At 36.2% G+C, this 21,986-nt stretch overlaps 1 protein-coding gene across 6 annotated transcripts in view; it reads right to left on the bottom strand.

Annotated features, from left to right (window-relative positions):
- The window catches only part of LOC145984273 (uncharacterized), a 466,606-nt gene that overhangs the window by 20,740 nt on the left and 423,880 nt on the right, over positions 1–21,986 (bottom strand). For 4 of the 6 annotated variants that reach the window (XM_083117902.1, XM_083117908.1, XM_083117904.1 and 1 more), the window contains 3 exons: positions 20,862–21,011; positions 18,469–18,522; positions 4,693–4,869 (listed from right to left, as the gene is read on the bottom strand). In XM_083117902.1, the coding sequence (XP_082974028.1) occupies positions 4,693–4,869; positions 18,469–18,522; positions 20,862–21,011 (381 nt within the window). The remainder of the gene's footprint in view (positions 1–4,692; positions 4,870–18,468; positions 18,523–20,861; positions 21,012–21,986) is intronic. The other 2 variants (XM_083117903.1, XM_083117905.1) reach the window with 2 other exon arrangements.

The following is a 21,986-nucleotide window of genomic DNA, read 5'->3' as shown; positions in this document are numbered from 1 at the left end:
GACAGGGAGGTCTTCATTTTACAACGGGGGTAATACCTTACAGCGATGCCAATTCCCTAACCAGCAAGGGATTATTCCCAGAAAAGGGAAATTTTTAAATGAAACTACAATTACAAGATTGGGAAAAGGTGACAAAGTAACAGGGATTTCTTTCCCCTCTACGCCAACACTGTCCGATTGAACACATGTAGAAGCGAGAGCGTTGACCTTCAACCAACCATGCTTTACAATGATGACAAGGTTTTGAACCCCTCGGCTGCTTTATTTATGACTGGGGGAGAGTGGCTGACCATGTTGAAGGCAGTTTAAGAAAATTACGTACCTTACTGTGCAGATTTTATTTAGTGTACTGAGTGAGTGACATATACGTTTTGAATGATCTGTGCTGCGTAGTGTAGTCAATGAACATTAGTGACATAATTAATGAACTATTGACGAAACAATTTACTCTGCTTTTGTATGAGGATAAGCTTCAAATCATGAAGATATGCAGGCCTGGCATCCCAAAGAAGAGCAGAATGGATTTGATTTAGTTTTGTTATTTAGAGTTGCTTTTCTGCCACTTTAGCTAAATGCGACGACGAGGATGACTGACGATACGAGGAAATTGATGAAGGGACATTCACAAACATTAGCCATGCCCAGGCCTGGATTCGAACCTGGGACATCTGGCATCATAGTATGCTGTACTAACCATTTTACCACAGACATCAGCAAGAGAAGAATGGAGTTCCTGTTCAAATGAAATATTCAAAAAGTTATGTATTTTATTCTCGCACATAGGCCTACATAAATATTTCACAACAAGGGCCCCTATATTTTATAAATAACCATGAAATACTTGAAATCCTTTCCTTACTGTTTGTGTATTAATCAAACAGTGATATTTTTATAATTATTTGTAAATTGTAAGGTACGTGTATTTAATTACAATGTCACATCACTTCAGTGGTGGATCCAGAAATTAAGTTGGGATGGACGAATTTCAGTAGTGTGCCTTACCTCAACAAGAATCATTTCTAACCTACACTTGAACTGTTTTATATAAACAATATATCATACTCTAAACAGAAATCAACTGATCCAGAGATTATAGTATTGTTTTGCATGCAATAATAGGGAGGGACTCAGTAGATGGTTTGATTGATTTGGTATATTTTACTTCGCTTTTCTGACACTTTTGGCTAATCATGAAGATGAGCAGGAGTGATGATATAATGAAATTGATGACGGAACACACACACACACACACAAAAAAACACTCATGCCCAGGCCGGGATTCGAATGCGGGATCCCAGTAAATGGTCATTAGTGTATGTTGTTATCATAATTCCTCCTATTGCAACCGTAAACTGGTCAATTAGATATGAGGAATAAACTGAATCAACAAATAAAACAAAAACCTATTTGATCCCCCTTTTAATGCATATTGCACGTTCGGATCAAAATTTAAACTCTAAGTGCAGTTTCGATTAGCATGCCTTGAACACAAAGCTGGCTTAAATCAAACTTTAAAAAATATTATGTAGCCTGTTAAACTTGGTGATAAAACACAGAATATTTGAGTCTTCAAAAATATTAGGCGTAATATATCCAAAAGCCTGGTAGTTGGGAGGGGCGATTGCCCCATTGCCTCCCCCTGTGGATCTGCACCTGCATCACTTCAAAATCCAAGAGTTTGAATGAAAAAGAGCCTCACATTCAGCATTGAGATAGTCCAGGTTTTGAACCCAGCATATGCCACTGAAATGTGCACCATTTTAGAGAAATGCCAGGAAGAACACCTACACACAGAGGCTTTTGTGAAATTTGAGAGACTTAACCACATCTCCTCATGTTACAGAGGCTGGTGAGCTAGTTCTTGAAAAATACTTAGCAACAAGGTAGAGTTGATTTATGAATGTTTGAGAATATGTCAACTAATACAGAATGTCGATCCCCGTATGTGTGTTTGGCCTCAATGTGATCACCGTGTGTCTTGGCAATAGCCCTGCACTGTAACTTGTATTGTAAGAGGCTACGATGAAGTACAGGAAGTGGAATCTTCTGCCATTTCTCCTGACATGCTTTCCACAGGCCCTGGAGAGTGGTAGACATGATGAGAGGAAAGTGCCAGTTTCAGTAGACCAAACCCACAGAAATCCATGGGACTCACATCCAGTGACTTCACCGGTATATGAAATGGAATAGCCCAAATGCCAGTGTCTGTCGCCATCTGTTGCAGAAATTTCTGGGTAGAACGAGATGTATGTGATTAGGCCTTATCCATATGCACAGAGACTTGATTTACGGCATTTCCATACAAACGTGGCAGATCGTCTGTATGAAATGGGGTCAGGAGATGCTGCTGAAAGAATGCAGAGTTGATTTTACAGTTTTTTGGGACCTGACAAATAGTTAACTTGCCTAGATAGGTGTATCCCGCGACAACCAGAAATCCCTTCGAGAAAGTTGCTTTGCAATGACGGACGAAATCTGGACGGCATTTTGCATCACGTGGAGTGTACGTTATGGCTCAAATTTTGCCACAATCTGATAGATAAATCCATGCCTCATCTAGTGTGGCCACAAACTTCCACTTGTCCCCGGATAAATGGCGTTCATAGAGGCACCTGCTGTTGGTCGTTCTCTCCCACTGATGGGCCTCACTGAGGTAATGTCCACGGCTTTTAAAGACCTTCCGGAGGTTTAATTTCTCACGCAGGGTGCAGTTCACAATTGACTGGACCACGTGGAGTCGTGTGGCCATCACATGTTGCATCGGGGGGTTTTCCTGTAGGGCCATTCGACGTAACTTCAGAGACACAGGTGGCGTCACTGCAGTGCACGCTCGCTTCCTCGTCCCCTGGTGGGCGACTGAATAGCTGGAACCTCGTGTTTTTATGCCGCTTGATTATGTTCTTGATAGTTGTTGAACCCAAGGTGCATCCATGTTCTTTGCACTGTTTCTAAATTTTCGACACTCAATAGTGCAACTACGTAGCTTTCCCAAAAATGGTTCACCTTAGGAGCCATGATGCACACAACACACACTCGCAATAGTGCCATGATACTACTTGAACCACTTGGATCGGTTGATTCTGTGTGCAGGGGTGATGGTTCAAAATCGGACACATATACGTGTATCGACCTTCTGTAGTAGTTGGTTGAGGAGAAAGTGTCCTGTGTAAACGTTCCTACCATATGTGGGAGTATGCATAGAATAGAGATTTTGCTTTGTGAACAGAGTGGCATTGTAACTAGTATAGGTGCCCATATATTATAACATAATTTTATCTTGACTCATATTCATGTAGATGTAGATCTACTTGTTACTACAACATTATAGATTTACCTACATAGCACAATGAAAATGCTAATAGATTGTAAATGTAAACTGAGATGCACATTTATCTATTGGTTCTTTTGCAACTTCTCCTTAAAAAAAATTCAAATGCTCTACATTGGTAGGGAATAAAAACTCAAAAGATTTATAACACATCAAGGGATACACTTGATGATTCAAAATGCAGCATTGCAGGTTTTCTGCCCACTACAGACAATACATTTTATACTATTTTAAAAGTAATAAAATACTTCTTACCTTTAGTATCTCAAATGTTGTTGCTACATAATATCTAATTTGTTCAACAACTAGAAAAATCAATCTTAAATAGCTTAATCCTAACGTTAATAATTACAATACAAATACATGGTTTTGAAGGACTGTTTTGGTGAGCAATGTGCTACGAATAACAAATATGCTTATCGTTTCCATTCAAATAAATGAACTAGAATATAGTGCAAGGTGCATCACTGACCAAATAATTGTCTGCATACGCTATACAAGAGAGAGAGCAAGGGAGGGGAGGTAGGTGGTGGAGAAATTTTATACTGTGTTTTGTTATTAAACTCTTACACACACATTTGATATATATAATGAAGAAATTTTACTTGCATATGAAGGCTATAAATATATTTTATGTGTCATTATAAATACAACACACACAATGATTTTTGAAATAGAAAAAAAAATGAAATCAATGTTTTAACATTTTCATTCAACAGAGAAAAATATTTGAACATGCCATGGTGAATTGGATGAGTATTATAGATGCAAGGATTATTATAGAAAGCACATAGCAAGTGCTCATAGACATAGACTTTGCCTCACCCTTTCCATGCATTACCATTAATATTTCAATGACTGAAATTTGCCTTTTTTAAAAATGTAAGTAATGTCACCATGATTACAGTTTGTAGCATACGGAATTTTTAAAAAATTGTAGAAGGGGTTATTAGTATATACCAAAAGAGCACCACAAACAAATTATTAAAACAGCTTCAGGAGCAGCAGATTAAAACAGCACCAGGAAGAACAGCCACAACAGGATACGAAACACACTCAAAACAAAGAAAAGGAGAAAATAATAACAGTAAGCCAAGGCTTCACCACAGCACAGCAACATTATCCATCCTGCACCACAGACAGCCTGCACATCACATATAATTTAAAGGAAGCATGTATATATACTTTTTACTTTGCACACGCACGCACGCACACACACAAATATGTACAAAGCTCTCACTTTCCAACCCACATATGTACAAACATTTAGAACAAAAATTAAAAAAAATCTAATCTTGCAGCAGGTTGTCAGTGGATCACAAGACAGACAGCAGAATCTCGGTGTAGAGATTCCGGCTACTTACTGGCTTCCTTTTTCTCCTGTAATTTGGTCTTGTCTCCTTTGACTTTAGCTGTCTGCATTCCGTTCATCGATTTGGCAGGCATATGTTTAGGTTTGATGGCATGATGGGATTTGCCTTCTTCAGTTTTCAGGGGTACAGAGCTACTTTTAGGTCGGGAAGGGGTGGTAGTGAGGGAGGCTAGAAAAGGCGAGAAGCATTTGAAAAGATTAGCCTCTGGATACCAAAGCTGGCATCTTCTACTAAAATCACGACATGAATGAATAACATAGATCACTGGAGCTCTCACTCTAAATGAGAAAAGTAACCAGCACACAACCCATTTCATTAATTGCATTTTTTGTAAGCTGAAATAACTAAATACAAGGCGTAAATTCTGATGTGAAAATTGTTTCTAAATATCTAAAACTAAGTCAGTGACTAAATTTCAAGGATTCTAATCATGGCCTAGTTTCATTGATATTGAGAAAAATAACAGCATTTCAAAAATTAACAGTAATGTATGAACTATCAGCATAGGATAAACCTAGTCTAAACATAAAACACAGTAGGTCACTTGACACAAAATGCCTCTAACACAGTCACAAAATGCTCACTAACACGTAACTTGGGCTTGATGTAGCAGACACATAAGAACTTTCCTTTCTCACATTGACTTCTTTGTAGATGTCAGGTTGCATTCAAAGTATGGATCTTGCATGTGAAAATAATTTGCCCACATAACTCCTTTCACAGGCATGCTATGCATAAGAAGCAAAGCAAATAAAATTAAATTTTGACAATTTTGAGGTAATAGGTGGAGAATTTGTTTGGTACTATTAGGAAAGGGTAAAGCAAAGTATTTATTAAAAAAAAAAAGTAGTTTAACTTATTTGTTTTAGCATCATCCTGACAAGTCAAAATTGTGGGAATAGGAACATAATAATTTATTATACAAATAAATATCTCTGAACCTCATTTTGTAGATTTGTTCTGCAACAGTTGAATTAGTTTAATGCTTGTTATTTTCTTCCATCCTTTTGAAATCCTTCAAACCAGGGATGTAGGGAAAGTTCAATCTAAATAGCTTGAGTGCTGGGTAATAAAACTTAATAACACTGTATCATACAACACATCAAAGAAAATGAAACATTCAATAAGAATAAGAATAATCTGGAAAGAAATGAAAGCAAGATGTACAAATTGAAACACATGGTCTTGTTTTTAAATAGCAAGAAAATTAATGATATTTTAATCATTGAACACACTGTATACACTGTTATATGATCCAGAATAGAAACCAACAAATTAGAGACAAAAAGTTCAATGTTTAGTCTTGCTTTTGTAGTGCATTTATCTTTTCATATGTTAGAAATTTTATGAATCATTAAAAAATTGTTAAAATGTTATATAAAAAGGTCTATTTACTTTCATTTGCTCTTACCTTTTACCACTATTTTGCCTTGAATTAGCATTTTCGTATTTTGTGGAATGAGAAAGAGTAATGGGAAAAGAAAATGTACAAATACTTATTCAAAAGAATCAGTGAATTTCAATTAACTGTAATTCTTTCAGAATATTTCTTTTCATATTTAGAAACAGAGGAATTTCATAATGAAAGGCAGTTTTTTTTCTTTGTTTTTTTCTCAAGAGATGATTATAAAATTGCGCACAAGGTTTGCAAGAATGAGGCAGCAAAAGCAAGACCTCTGAGCCAATATACATGTGAGACGATTAAATACACACTAATGCAGACATCTATACACAGTACATGATAGTCTTTCCATGTGTAATCCATGATGCTTTAATAATAGTAAGCATGGTGAAGTACATTTTGATTCACCATTCGTTTTTTCAGAGAAGCAAAATCATAGAGAAAATTATGGTTTTTCACAAGATTTCAAACTTACTTACTACTACTTAATTGTAATATTTATGATCTGTGTGTAAGAGGAAAGGGCCAATTTCCTTTAATTACAAGACATTCACCAAATAATGCATTCTCGATAATTATTCTTAGAGCAGAAGATAAAATATCAATATTAGCATTACTTCATTGTTGTATAAGTAATATACTTAAGCTTGATGTTGCACCAAGTGTGAGTTCTGATCTCTCTAGCAAAATGTATTCAGATTATTTTTTTTAAAGTCAAAGATACTGTTTATGTGAGAATTAAGTAATTTGCCATCTGCATATAAGTTTTGGATATTTCAAAGTCCAGTGTTATATCTCTTATAATCTAGTAGTTTTCTGCCTGATTTCTAAAACCAGTAAAGAGTATTATTACTGCAATAATAATAATAATAATAATAACCCATGGTATAACAGCCTATGAGGAAAAGTGCCTACCTACAGCCTGCTGGCCTCGAGGAAGATCATCCAACCAGCTATGGGGTGATGTGTGGTCAGCACGAAGAACCCTCAGTCATTATTGTAGGTTTTCTATGACTGGGTTACCCTACTTATTTGTAGCTTCCCAATTTTCTCATGAAGGGTGGGAGGCCACCAGTCTCATACAAAGGCTGAAATCTCGGGAAAAGTAGTTACTCTTCCCCAGGAGACTTGAACCTGTGCACGTCCTGCAGCTGGAGCCCAAAGCTTGAAACTTATCCATCTCGGTCATTTTGGAGGTGATGTAATCAGCACCACACTCTGGCTGCCTTTACCCCCCAGGGTTGCCCCCAGGTACCCATTGATTTGAGGCTGGGCAAGCCCTGGACCCACTTTATGCAGAAACAAGGCCAGAATCACCTTAGATCACTCACCGCGGGAATCAAACCTGTGTCTCCTGCGTGCCAGTCACCCACCCTACTGACTAGACCACCATGGCTCTTTTCATAATACTATGGTTATTATTAATATCCCTGGGCAGCCCTCATAACTTTGGTGCAAATGGTGCTACCCTCGCTTTGATCCATGATATGGGGCACTGCTTTTCAGTATTTATCTATTAACATGAGCATGTTATCCATGGCATCCCCAAGTGGGTGCCATAAATATTTTTTTCTAACAGTATCTCCATTGAATGGTGCATTTGGGAGATGCATCTCTTAAAGTAACTCCACTCAGTGACTCCATGTAAAGAAACTCTTATTAGTATAATTGATAATTGTCTACATAATTAAATTGCTATACCTACTTAAACATAACTTATATTAAAGAAAAGGGTCCTTCCATAGTAAGTGTACCCCCAATTTTCTACAACTCTGCACCTATGCTGACTGCCACTGAGCTCTGAATAATACTGTTTCATGTTAATTTATTATTATGGACTAATATTTGAATATTATACACATTACTGGATCTAAAGATACCATTTAAAGGTAAAAATTATATTACCTTAGTTTATGAACATAATTACACATGCATAATTTATTATCCTTCCAAATTATGGCTGACCACTGGAGTAAGAATAACAAGAGCAAAAATGTTAAAAGCAAGTATTAGTGCATTTTTATCAATATGAACAAGAAGGAAAAGTGGGTATAACTGAGCATCTCAAATTAAATTTGATTGCTATTAAATTTCTGTCAGTTAAATATTCAGTAAACATATTTTTTAAATATAACATTATATTTTAACTTCTCAATATTTTAATAAATGAAATATATATAAGAGGACAATGAGAAGAATGCAAATTGTTGATATGGTCATTATTAGACTTATTTTTCATCACTTATATAATATAATCAATAATGCATAATTCATCAGTGAAATGCAATGAAAGCAACCCTTGATAATAATATATAATATGTGTATCTAATGCATATTATTTCTTTTTATCTTCTATTTAAATTTTATGTGAAATTAAACATTGAATATGTAAATATGGGTAAGTTAGACATAATATATTATATACTTAACTCCTAACTAAGACATTATTTTTTAACTGTGCAAAATATAGATAAATTTTCTAAATAATAGGTTAAAAATGAAAGGATACATTTATCTTGTATCTACATGCAGCAATGTATGTACAAACAAACAAAACATGAAATCGTATTTGTAATTGAGTAGCGCAAGTACATGCAAACACTTATTTTCAGAGAGAATTCAGGTCTCTTGCGTGTTCAGGTGTGAAAATGAGCTTTCATTGTTATTTGGATTTTTGTTTGTATAAAACACATAAACATGTTACACACACACACAATCTTGCAAGATTTGAAATGAATAATGAAAATATTGAATTTTATTTTTTGTTACAATGTATATTTATTACATGCTAAAAGAATGTTCTCTGTTTTGTACTAAAATAAGTGTAGTGAGAGATTACTTTCATTTCAATTAGTGCTTCATTCTGTTCTACATCAAGATGAGTAACTGTTATCTGGTTTTAGCTTTGTACATGGCATTATTTTATTTTCCTGACTCGCACAAATGAATGAATAAATTAAAGATTCTGGGTGCATCAGCAGTCGTGGTTATCTGCACCTTTGTAAGTATGGTATAACACCCATATAATATTGTATATTTTATTATGAGAAAAATATAATTTTCTCGATTCTTGGCTATCAGAATCCCAGACAGGAAACAGACACTAGGAATTCAAGGATTGCTGAGCAAAGAAGTTACATCAGTCTTGATGGGTCACTCAGTGTAATAAACAGATTCAAGGAAGTAAATAGGTACATCGACCCGGAATTCACGGCAGCAATTCTTGGAGGATAGTAGTGTGGATTCTGAAAGGAGCGAGGAGATCGAGAGTCATTACGCCAGAGGAACAGAGCTGTTTTGAAACCTCTGTGAACAATCATTCTACATGTCGACACGCGGTAGGAAAAATCTATTCTATGAGCAAACGTCTACGGAGAACTTCAGCTCCTTAGTGAAACAGATAATTTTCCAACCATCATGCCGAAACAATCTTAGGGAGACTAAAATCCAATTTGCGTGTGTGGGCTATTCATTTGCCACGCCATGCTACTCATTCACAACCTCTAGCATGAGTTAAAGACGCCAAGCGAGTATGAATGGTGAAAAGAGCTATCGCCACCCAAGAGACATCTGAAAGTCCCAGGTTCGATTCCGTCCTTCTTAAGGGAATGATACAGTATGCAGGGGATACTTGAATAGAAGTTATATTATAGTGTAACTGCAACTAGTTGTAATTAGTAAACAATTACTTGTTGGTGTGTGAGGCTAGTGATTCAATAACATGTGGTCACGAAAGAGAGAAGTCATAGTTGTTATATTTGGATTCATTGACCAAGGATAAAATTTGAAGGAGTTTGTGCCCATATCAAAATATACAGCAATAAGCATCTTATCAAATTCAAGACATTGACATGTGTCTGGTTGCAATGAAGTACTCCAAGAATTTGTAGAAAAATATGCACAGTCTATAGTAATAAGCTTGCAAATAATTACTATAACTGGTTAAAAATGATTGTAGATGCTGATGATGAAAACTGAGGCTATAAGAGGGCACTCAGTATATAAAAAAAACAAGAAATTGTAGAAAATAAATATGAGAAGATGGAAGTCATTTGAAGATTGGACATATTTATGTATCTATGCATTTTCCAGGGTAGTGTTTTATCTTGATGTATGATAAATAGTACTGCTTCGTTCATTTTATACAGGGTAGTATTTGAAGGGGTAGTCCCTTCCCTGGTTGTTAATTTTAACATTTGTTGAATATATATCATTGTCCCTCCTGATGTTTCAAGAAGAGTTACTGGAATCCACACACAATGGAAATTTTTAAAATACCACACTAAGTGCAAATATTATGTGAGGGACATGTATATGAATGTAAATAAAGATGTCACTTAAAAAAAATCAGTTACTTGCTATCTGTATTTTGAATCACCAGCAACCATAAGTTTCAATAGCATAAGCTATCAACAAGCTTGCCTAACGATATTGTATGCTTTGATTGCATCATTTTAAAAATAAAGCTACAATCTTGGTGATAAATTAAAATGAAATGTGCAGTGGATCCATTCATTTTGAACCTCAAGGACTGATTAAAATCTTTATAAAATATATAGATCAAGATTATATACCTCCTAATACTGAAACTTGCTAAAATAAATAGCAATATATTTTGTATCTAAGATCGTATTCAAGTTAATGTACACAAACTGCAATAAAGTCGCCATCTGCAAATTATGGAACCCTAATGGTAATGTCAGTGACATTGAAGTAATTCCATTGTATAAAGTAAAGTAAAGTGTTCCCCTGTGCACAGCACCATGCCATGAAGGCGTATAGGGGGTGTGGGGGTAAGACCCCACACTTTCTTGATCTGGTCGTGAGTGAGGGTGATGTAATCAGCATCATGCCCCTGACCGCCTTTACCCCCCAGGGTTTCCCCCAGGTACCCATGTTATTCGACGCTGGGTAGGCGCCGGGGCCACTTCCATCGTTAGAAAAGTTCCCGGATTTGAACCGGCTGGGGATCGAACCCGGGACCTTTAGCATGGTAGTCAGATGCGTTACCAACTGAGCCACCGGTATTTTCTTTTAAAAACCACTAGTTACAAGAGTTCAGAGTATTTTTAATGTTGCAGTAAATATGAAGTACTGTGCAGTGTTTGTGCAATGAAGATTTTTCATCAAATGAATCAAATTCAAACTTGATTCATTAACACATTTGTAAAATATGTTGCACCATGGGGAAAAATGTAATGTTTTTGTGAAAAGACTGATTGTAATCTAGAAAGATAAGTGTGCATAGGGAACTAAACAGTTGGCAGAAATAAAGGAATATCACAAAACTCATGCCATAATCATCCACTGCAAATTCCACATGCTGTTAACAATGCAAAATTGCCTGTCATGTGCTTTAATTGAAGTGATAAAGCATACATTGGCTATCACAGATAACACTGAAAGCAACTATGTTCTAGTTGTAAAAGCATGTAAAGATGAAGCACAATAGAATTTTCTTAATTCTTGCAAATTGACTATTCTACTGATGAAACATCGACACATCACAAATGTCATGGGAGACACAAGGAAAGGTTTTAAAATGCATAAGAAATAGCTGTCTAGAATACTAACAAAAAAGAGCTGTATTTCTTTTGGCAAAGATACAGTTTCTGTATTTCGATATATGTTTATGTGAGTATATATATATATATATATATATATATATATATATATATATATATATATATATGTGATAGATATAATTTTAAAAAATGTATTACATTTTTCATAGATTTGCAAATAATGTAATGGTTTATATCGTAGTGTACCTCACATTCCTGAGCTACCCTGGCCTTCGTAGAAGGCAGGATATACAAAGAATGTGTTTACGACAGCAGTATACATTTCCAGTATCATGAGTTGTAAAAAGGAAGTAGGGGAGAGAAAAGAGGGGGAGAGAGCGAAGGAAGGAAATCGGAGGTGAGAGGATTCGGTGTTTGGCTTTGAAAGGAGGAGGAATGAAAAGGATCAACTGGAGGAACAAGGGAGATAGGTAATTCCTTTCTCTAATTATGTCCCTGCCGATTCAGTCTTAAAGATCATAAAGATCGTACTTGAATAGTTGATCAAAAAGTCCTCCTATGTTCACTCACTCAAACTCACACAGTCTCTTTTACTATCCTCTGACCTCCTATCACTATACTCCCTTGTTCCTCCAGTTGATCCTTTTCATTCCTCCTCCTTTCAAAGCCAATCACCGAATCCTCTCACCTCCGATTTCCTTCCTTCGCTCTCTCCCCCTCTTTTCTCTCCCCTACTTCCTTTTTACAACTCATGATACTGGAAATGTATACTGCTGTCGTAAACACATTCTTTGTATATCCTGCCTTCCATGAAGGCCAGGGTAGCTCAGGAATGTGAGGTACACTACGATACAGACAACAAATGAACTTGAAAGTGTATATAGTGTAAAAAGCTAAAATACACTAGCTCACAACAGCTTCATAGTATTTGCATAAATTAATTAACTATGATGTTAATGAGTAAGCATACTTTATATTGCAGTGAAAAAATTCGCATCAATTATTGTAAATGATGTACATGCAAAGAACAGTACTGCATGCAAGAGAAAAGTACAACTATAAATTTGTAATTACAATTTTACATTGTTCACTTTCTCTGCATCTAAAGCTAGCAAAATTAACTAAATGCTCTGGCAACAAGAACAAGCTAGAGGTTTTTGTTGAGTGTGTTTGGGTGTTGGTCACGTAAGTAATTTATTTTTATTATGAAATGAAATGGTATATAGTCAAATTTAGAGTTAACATAGTAATACAGTTTGCAAATATACAGTTTTATACATACAGCATATATAGTTTTCCCACATTATTTGAGTTTTAGTATCTACCTTCTGATGCAATCTTAAAATAAGAAGAAAATAATTAGGTTTGTATGTTCTAGTAAAACTAGGAGAGGATGTGTATATATGTGTGTGTGTGTATATATATATATATATATATATATATATATATATATATATACACACACACACACACACACACACACATACACACACACACACAAGGAATAGTTGGAAAAAAGTTTCCTGTGTTTGTATTTCCAGAAAGCGTTTATATTTTGAGTTGGTAATATGTTGTGGTTTGTGGGCATCATCCTTGTTTACTGACGACACATGATACTTATTGTTATCTTACATCGGCTACAAGTGTTCCGGTGCTCAGCTACTTCAAGTACCGTAAGGCACACGCAATTAATACAAACATATGTCATTTTCAGTGCCAAAGTTAGTGCCCATGGGTGCTACCCATATTGGATTAGAGATACGTCTCTTTCTTTTGTGTTTTTTTTATTATCGTCAGCTGCACAGCACGTCCAGCCTATGGCGGCATGCAGTTTACAGAGTTGCCATAGGTTAAATACCTCAAGGCTCCGCCCAGCATCGTGTATGTTCCGCCGAGTGTACTTTGAACTCAGCAAACAGTGAATACAACCGCTTGCGGCTCCCGGCGTTTCTTCACACTGTGCTGACGTGTGTTTTTTTTTTTTTTTTATTGTGCTGTCATCATTCAATCAAAACTAGTTCAGTGTTACGCTTAAGCAATTATTTTATCCATGCCTCAAGACTTAGTTGTTGTGCTCGTACTTTTTGAGTTTATACGAGGCTATGACCTACAATTTAATTTTTTTTATTATTCTACGTGTTTTTCTATTTTTTTTCTCAAAGGTGTTTGGTGCCACGATATGATGTGATTCTTCTAGTGATTTACTGTATTGGTTTTTTTTTACGAGTTTGATTTGTTAATAAATCATAATTTTTAAATATAACCTACTCCGGCCGAGGTAGTCGACCATCACAGAGTGGTTCGATTATTTCAACAAGGGGAATGTAGAGATATGGAGACCATTAGACCGAGAAAACCTCGTCATGTTAATATTCACATTTGTTCATTTCCTGAACTTGTCCGACCAGCGAGTGATCCCAAGAATGCGCTAGCTTGTAACTTCCGTAAAAACCAGGAACTGGAAAGGCAAACGCGTGGATCTAAACAGGATCTACCGCGTTCGAAAGGTTTAACAACCTTTCGACGCCTATAATGATAAAAGCAAGCTCCTACCCGGAGCTAGCTCTCTTTTGATTCTGACACTCATCGACGCTACATGGATAACTAGTCCGATTACAACACGTTACACTGCTAACTACGACGATGGAACACGGAGTTACCGCTGCCTAGCATGCTACAAGGCGCAAGGGATCGCTTGGCTTGGTGAACTGAGGATCGCTGGATAGAACCTTGGAACTGTCACGATTCGGTCTGCGAGAAGCATTAGGACAAGACCACACACACATCTACCAGGTATGAACAAGCGTGAATAACCTTTTTACCAACTTTCCATATCTCTACCCTCCTACGGAGCAGGTTCAGCCATCAAACATTATTAAGCTCTACCTAAATGTTTAAATGAAACTTCCCTGTACCTCTCTAACCCCAGGAAAACGGGGTTACAACAATATATATATATATACACACACACACACACACACACACATACGCACACACACACAAGGAATAGTTGGAAAAAAGTTTCCTGTGTTTGTATTTCCAGAAAGCGTTTATATTTTGAGTTGGTAATATGTTGTGGTTTGTGGGCATCATCCTTCTTTTGTTGTCTGATGCATGGCCTTTTCCCTGCAGAGGGCGCCAGTGTACTGCTGTGTTGAAGACAGGAAGAGTTGAGAAGTGTGTGCACGGCCAGCATGTAGAACAGAGGTGTGTTGCAATCGTGGACAAAGGATTGAGTGCGAGCTGTTGTTCACTACGAATGGGCACGTGGGACTTCTGGTATGGAAATTCATAACCGGATGGTGGAAGTGTATGGGCCTCACGTAGTGTCAAAGCAAATGGTGTCAGCAATTTCGAGATGGCCGAGAATGTGTGATGGATGATGCAAGACCCAGGCAGCTGTCCACAGCCACTAGAGAGGACAACATTCTCCCTTACAGAGGGAAGCGTTTCACCACAACAGCAAAAGTGGAAGCTGGCATACAAAACTTTATCTGTAAACAGGACATGCAGTTTTACAAACACGGTTTCTTGAAACTTGTGAAGCAGTACGACAAGTACCTGAATGTCGCTGGGGACTATATAGAAAACTAGTGTAATGATGCCTCTTTCTGCCCATGTCAAGTTCTTTCTCAAGAATAAAACTCTCTGTTGATGGCAGACTAGGGAAACTTTTTTTCCGACTATCCCTCATAATCATTGGGAATATTGACTGGCACAAAACTTGAAAGGTGTATTTCAAGAAATTGTTTGTGATTATAACCACGCCTTGCAAGATTTTTCATAAAAAAGGCCAAACCATATAAATCACATCACAAAATAGCATAATTAAAATGGATACAGAAGCCAACATGAACTACTATGGATACTAGCACCATACATGATCGTAACCACTTTTTCTCCTTCAATCTTGACTTTCCTTGGCTTGACCTTGTGTACGAGATTTCAAATAATTGTTGGCTTTCTGTTATTTTTTTAAAATGCCCTTATCTAATGTGTTTGTACATGACATGATTTCTTTTTGTATGAAGTCTTAAGCGGGCCATCCATTTACAAAGAAAACAAGAGGGAAATGCTCCCTTGCCGTTGGCGAGACACTGCGATTTGCCAAAAGCTGGAGTCAAACAGTTGCAGCTGGAAAATCAAGGTCACCTGTTTCTCGTTGCGTGTTCTTGGCTTCGCCCATCCATTGCAATCAGTCAATTTCTCGTGACAAGACCTGGCTCCTATCCTTACAAAACACAGAGTCGCTTGTTTCAATGTTATTTTAGATAGTGCGCTTTTTTTTTAAAAAAAAAGAAATTATAGATTCTGTTTTTTGTAATGAGAATTGTACATACAGCCATACGAACTTGCTGAATGAGTTTAAAACTGAAGAACAGAGAAAATTACAGAAACTGTTCACACAATGACGAGCTTGCAATCACGTATCTAGAAATATATTTTGAGGCGAATTAATTTATCCTTCATGCATTTCATGAAACCAACATAATTCCCCCTCTAGGTTCCGTCACCATTGTAACTTGGGCCTAACTTTGGGAAGGGGGGGGGGAACAGAACATGAACATTAGGTTCCAAAAGGGGTTTAAAAATTTCTTCTACCATTGTACATTTTAATAAACATGAAAATTTGTGGGGGAGGGGGTGTCCTCCCTTGCGCCTTGCCCCGTGGTCTACAGGGATAAATGCGCACAGCTGAAAACAAGGGTACTGGGCCCGAATCTGGGATAAGTAAAGGATACTTATTAATTTTCTCAATTAGTATTATATATTTCCATTACCCTGATAACCCTAATTAGTAATTACATAAAGATGCGAATAGAAATAGGGAAATGAAGAAACAAGGACCTCTCCTATAGAATCATGTCACCCCTGTTGATGTAAGAATGTAAAAATATGCATATAGCATTAGGATCGTTATTTACTTATTTTTATAATTTTGATTTAGAATGTATATTCTTAGCACACATCCTCAATACAAGCTTGGGAACAAATAATAATAATAATAACTGAAATTCGGTATTGCAATATTTATAAAATATTCATAATAACCATCTATAATGATTATACCAATTAAATACAGGAGAGCTTACTGTATAATACTGATATGCAAATGAAATGTAAATTAAATATAATGTATGGAAAAACCTAGTTTAAGCTTTTGATTTGGGAGGGCCCCCATCGCCCTCCCCATGGATCCACGCCTGGTAAAAAAGTATGCATAAATAGTTAAATACCAATACAGAAAATTGCCCCCAAGCTGCCAAGCACCTCCATCAAACACCAGAACAACGTCAAAGCAAGCTTTGCGCACGCGTGAATTGGCCAGACTGGGCCAGACTGGTGCGAAACTTCCAAACGTTTGGAATGCCTGAATATTGTGGAAAACTGAAGAGATATTGGAACTTGACCTAACCCGCAAACCCCCCCCCCCATCCACTTTCACATCTGGTTGGGATAGCAATAAACCATTCTCATGCCTGGTGCGAGGGTCAGCAACCTTGAGCAGGAGAAAAGCATGCAAGCTTCCTTGCAAATGGATGGTCCACTTTAGAAGGAAAGTATGATCACTCCAGAATGCATCATGGATTATTAATGTCTCATTCAATGGTGGTGGTGGTTTGTGTTTAGAAATTATGGAAGTAATGCTAAATTTGATGAATGCCTTGTATATTTTAAACTTTTTTATGCAGTATACCTGATCTTCAAGGAGAATGGTATATTTTAGTTATCTTCTTCATATCTTTTTCAAGGTTTCTTCTATGTTTTATTTCAGTTTTCCCATTCAAACTTTAAATGAACAGCTGCAAGAACTATTTATGGCAACATATGTATATATATTGAAGCTTAGCTGTCAATGGTGCCTCTACACAAGACATGCAATCTGAAAATCGCTCATATCATTGTAAATCTCATATGTTTCAGTTTGTTTACTTTAATTTTGACTGCAACTATTGTCACGAAGTTATTGTTTCATTTCAAAACCTTCCAGCCTCTATGTGTGCCATGCACTGCAAAGCCAGAGGTCTCAGATTGAAAACTTGGTTACAGCATGGATATGTCATAGTGTTGGTCCCATCATCCTCATTGTCATGATTAACCCAAGAGATAGAAAACTTCCATCCAAAATAGAAGAATATATTGCAGAACCTATTAATATCTAAGCTCTAATCAAGTTTAGTATAAATTCATATTATATTGTTTACATAATTGCTAAATATAAGCTCTGTACTTCAGCTTATATAAATCACGTTCATTGAAAAAATATTGAAAAACAAGTATTCAGTATTTCAATAATCTCCAAAAAAGAATATGTATTTCTGGATCACAGTTGTGAAAGTTTAGTAACTCACATGGTAATTATTTAGACATGTCTATCCAGAATAGTATTTAAATTAGTATCAAAAATAGCTTTATTTTCGCTAAAATATATTTTCATTGTATATTTACACTAATTAGTACGTGAATTATTTTGGAACATGGTGTTAGTCATAAATATTACTACTATCTATATTATAGAATAATATGAGATCATACAATGCTGAAACAGAAGCAAGAAAAATATATATATATATATATAGTTTTGTGAATATATATATATATATTTATATACATATGAAATTCACAAGCCACATAGATGGAAAATGTTCATACAGAAATTTGTAAGCAATATCAAATGCTTTAGAGGGAAAATACAGCCATGAACAGATGATACCAGATCTCTGCAGTGAGGTAGGCTTTTCAACTGGGGCAAATAGGCACATGACAGGCAAACCATTCTATTTCTCTATGTAATACTTTTCTTAGTGACAACAGAGGCACTTTCTGAATGTAACTTACCAGTGACACGTTTAGTGTAGAGACAATTTCTGCGAGCTGTCGTTATTGGAACAGCTGAAACAAACATTTATTTAAGGTTTTCTAGGTATGTCATGAATGTTTAACACTCAGAAAAATGATGACGACTTCATAAATATGGTCTTTTCTCATGATGTACATGGATCTGGATTAAAAAGAAAATAAATGCAAAGGTGGTGTAATGCCCAATTAAAATATTAAATGTTTTCTTATTTATTTTTGTTTGTTTCTTTTTTGTAACTGTCAAGCAGAACATGTTTTCAAAATATAGTTCTTGACATTTTCCATATTTATATTCAGTTTATGAAACAACTTCATGTTAATAAATCTCTTGTTTAGTATTTTTTCTGATCATTTTTAAAGTCAGTGAAGATTTCTTCAACTTATAAAGATTTTACTATATGATAAGTATACAAGTAAAAAATATGGGTGTGTTAGGGGAAAATGTAATTAAACACTGAAAAAATCACTACATAAATCAACACTCAGAGTGAATAAAAAATTATCAATTCCCAAATATTTTCAAATCACATTTAATTCAAACAAAGTAGAACAATTGATGATACCAACTACAGATGCATGTTGCCATATCTTAATGCTTTATTAGAGTAATTGTTCTTTCCTCTGCACTTAAAAAGTGGAATAAAGAAGCAGATAATATCTGACCAGTGACGTGCATTCAAGGTAAGCTACCGAAGCACTGCTTCGGTAAGCAATTCGAATTTTGCATAATTCCCAGGATACGCATTTTTTCGGAGCCCGTGAAAGACTAAACTGCCGCAAAGCAGTGGTATGCAGTGTTTTTATCAAGGCAAGACTGCCCCTTGATGTACTATTGTTTATTTAATAATTATATATTCAGTGCTTTAGCTATCTAAATGGTCACCACACGCTACTGTATCTGACATTTCAGTTCTAAAAATGAGGATTTTCATCAGGGAAAAGTAAAAAGGAGGATGGGAGGCATTTGGTGGTACCAAAGGAATTACTGAAGTACATTACATGTGGTGCCATCTATTGGAGTGATACATAAGTATGTGTCATGTTTGATAACGTTGGATGAACCGCAGCTCAGGCTGCAGAAATCTCAAACAGCTCTTAAGGCCAGGAGGAACAGTTTCAGTGGAAGGACACTAAACCACTCCTCCCCCACTGACCTTTCCCTGCAGTGAGCTGGAGAAAGAGGTGTCTGTGTGCTGGATGGTTGTAGGAGGGGGAGAAAACTTAGCATTACACTTATGGGAGTATTATGTATTGTTCTCTTGGGAATATCAAACTTCCAATGGTGTAGAAAAACACGTAAATAGAGAGAGGACACATTGACGATTTTATCAGAATAGTCAAAAACTTCCATTTGATAGCATAGGATTCTGAAAATACTATTTTATCTTATTTTCAAACATCATGTCTAGTTTAATAATCAACTTGAGAAACCTTTACTCCTTTTACTGTAATTTCTCCCACATTGTGTCATTCTATCAAAACATATTCACCAAGTCCTGCAGCAAGGTTATAATTTCTCATATCATGTCTATGTTCGTTAACTCTAATCTTTATCCTACACAGCCAGTTGTTGTTCTTTTTAAACTTTGGAACAATATCTGCAAATTTACAATCTTCATCTTGCATGGTAACCAATCTAATGCAAGGTCTGTCAGATCAGTGCCCTTCTAGGATGCTGCAGTTCCTCCTACACATTTATGCAGCATTCCAATTATCTTCTCAATCAGGGCTCAAAATGGGAATTGTTACGAAACAGAATGCTTTACTTTCGTTAACATGCTGTTGTCTGTTTTTGTCTCCAATTACAACAGTGATAAAATGGAATGAAATGGAATGGGAAGGCTCCACACATTCATGAACTTGAATGCCATTCCGACCCACTCTGGTCCATTTCGACCCCTGCTCACAATGTTAAATCAATACCAAATATTAAGGTTATTTTAACCAATTGCTGAACCTCTAATACTAAAAACAAGATAGTGTAGAGTTGAATACAACTTCAAAGATAATTCATTTCTGCTCTGTAAGATTTCTCTTATGCAGTAAGACTTTTCATTGATGATCACAATACACCTAATGCATACACACAAAGAGTTTTTTATTATACCATTTTTTATTAACCAGTTCTCAAAATGTATTTGTCTGTCAATTATATTTATGTATGTTATGTTTTATTATTATTATTATTATTATTATTATTATTATTATTATTGATCACACACCACCTTTATCATTTTGTATATTTTTCTTACCCTGATACATTTACATCATATTTTTCCCTTTCATTAAAAAAAGAATAAAACACAACTAACAGTATGGGGATGTCAGAGATATATAGTATTAAAATGTGAAAAGTTTAAAAAGGCACTTACTGGGACGTGGTCGTCTTTCTGTGTGAACAGGGCCATTGACATATGGCCTCTGCATTTGGGTTGCAACTGGAGCTACAGATGGCGTTCGTGGTTGTCTCTTTGGTGATCGGTTCTCAGAACTTACACCAGGACCAACAGAATGTGAACGAGCTAGAATTAGAACATAAATCTAGTTAGAGCTTCCCCCAAACAAGTGGATTTTTGGGGCATTGACACCTAAGTGAAACTGCAATTAATGTAATGTGAGAGAAAGAATGTGTTTTATTAAAGAATTGTGTTTTATGGCAAGAAAGTGAAATAATAATAACACATTTGTTTACACATAAAAATATAAATAAAAACTTTGAACTGCATTGTAAGAGTGGTACAGATGTGAATAAAGACTTGTTTTCTACAAAAAAGCTTGGCCTTTCATTTTATCACAAAACTATTATAAATACCTACACTCTGTTTCGGGAATCTGTGGAGGATGGCCATCCGTAATGGTAGAGAAGTGGAGAAAGTGAGTGGGCACAGCAAAGCACTGCATACTGCTGCAAATGGCTGGTAGCTGAAGCCACTTTTTCCCCTCCATGCACTAACTTCTTCTCTCATGCTTTCATTGGTTGAGTCCTCTTGAGCTTTGTGCTTTTTACATTCACTTGATCCAGAGATTCCCAAGACAGCGTGTGCAGGGATATTCATGTCCAAATTATCTTGGCACAGATCTGACGGGGGTCAGTTTTACTTGCATTCATGCTGTATTTGTGTTGCCTGTAGCAAGTTAAGTGGAACATTCTAAACGTTCATACATGAGAAACAGATTAATTCCAACCCCTGCTGAAAATTCTGTCTACTCAGGGGTGCCCATCCATCCCCCTAGGCCAATGGTGCATCCCCCAAAATCATGTCATGCGTCCCCCCAAATCATGTCATGCATCCCCCCAAATCATGTCATGCATCTCCCCCAAATCAAATCATTTGCGACCTCAAACCATATCGTAATCCCCACAAAGTATTTAATTACTACAGCGTGTCTACCGAAAGTAACTTTTTCCTTAGCTTTATTGAACACTATACTTCATCTGCCCCTTCTCCATAAACAGGGATGCCCATCAATGAAGACCACCCCTAAAATTGTTGATC

Source organism: Lepisma saccharinum, chromosome 2 (genome assembly GCF_977018435.1).
Source record: "Lepisma saccharinum chromosome 2, izLepSacc3.1, whole genome shotgun sequence".
NCBI lineage: Eukaryota > Metazoa > Arthropoda > Insecta > Zygentoma > Lepismatidae > Lepisma > Lepisma saccharinum.
The sequence above is the reverse complement of the archived record's forward strand: the minus strand, read 5'-3'. Positions and strand labels throughout refer to the sequence as shown.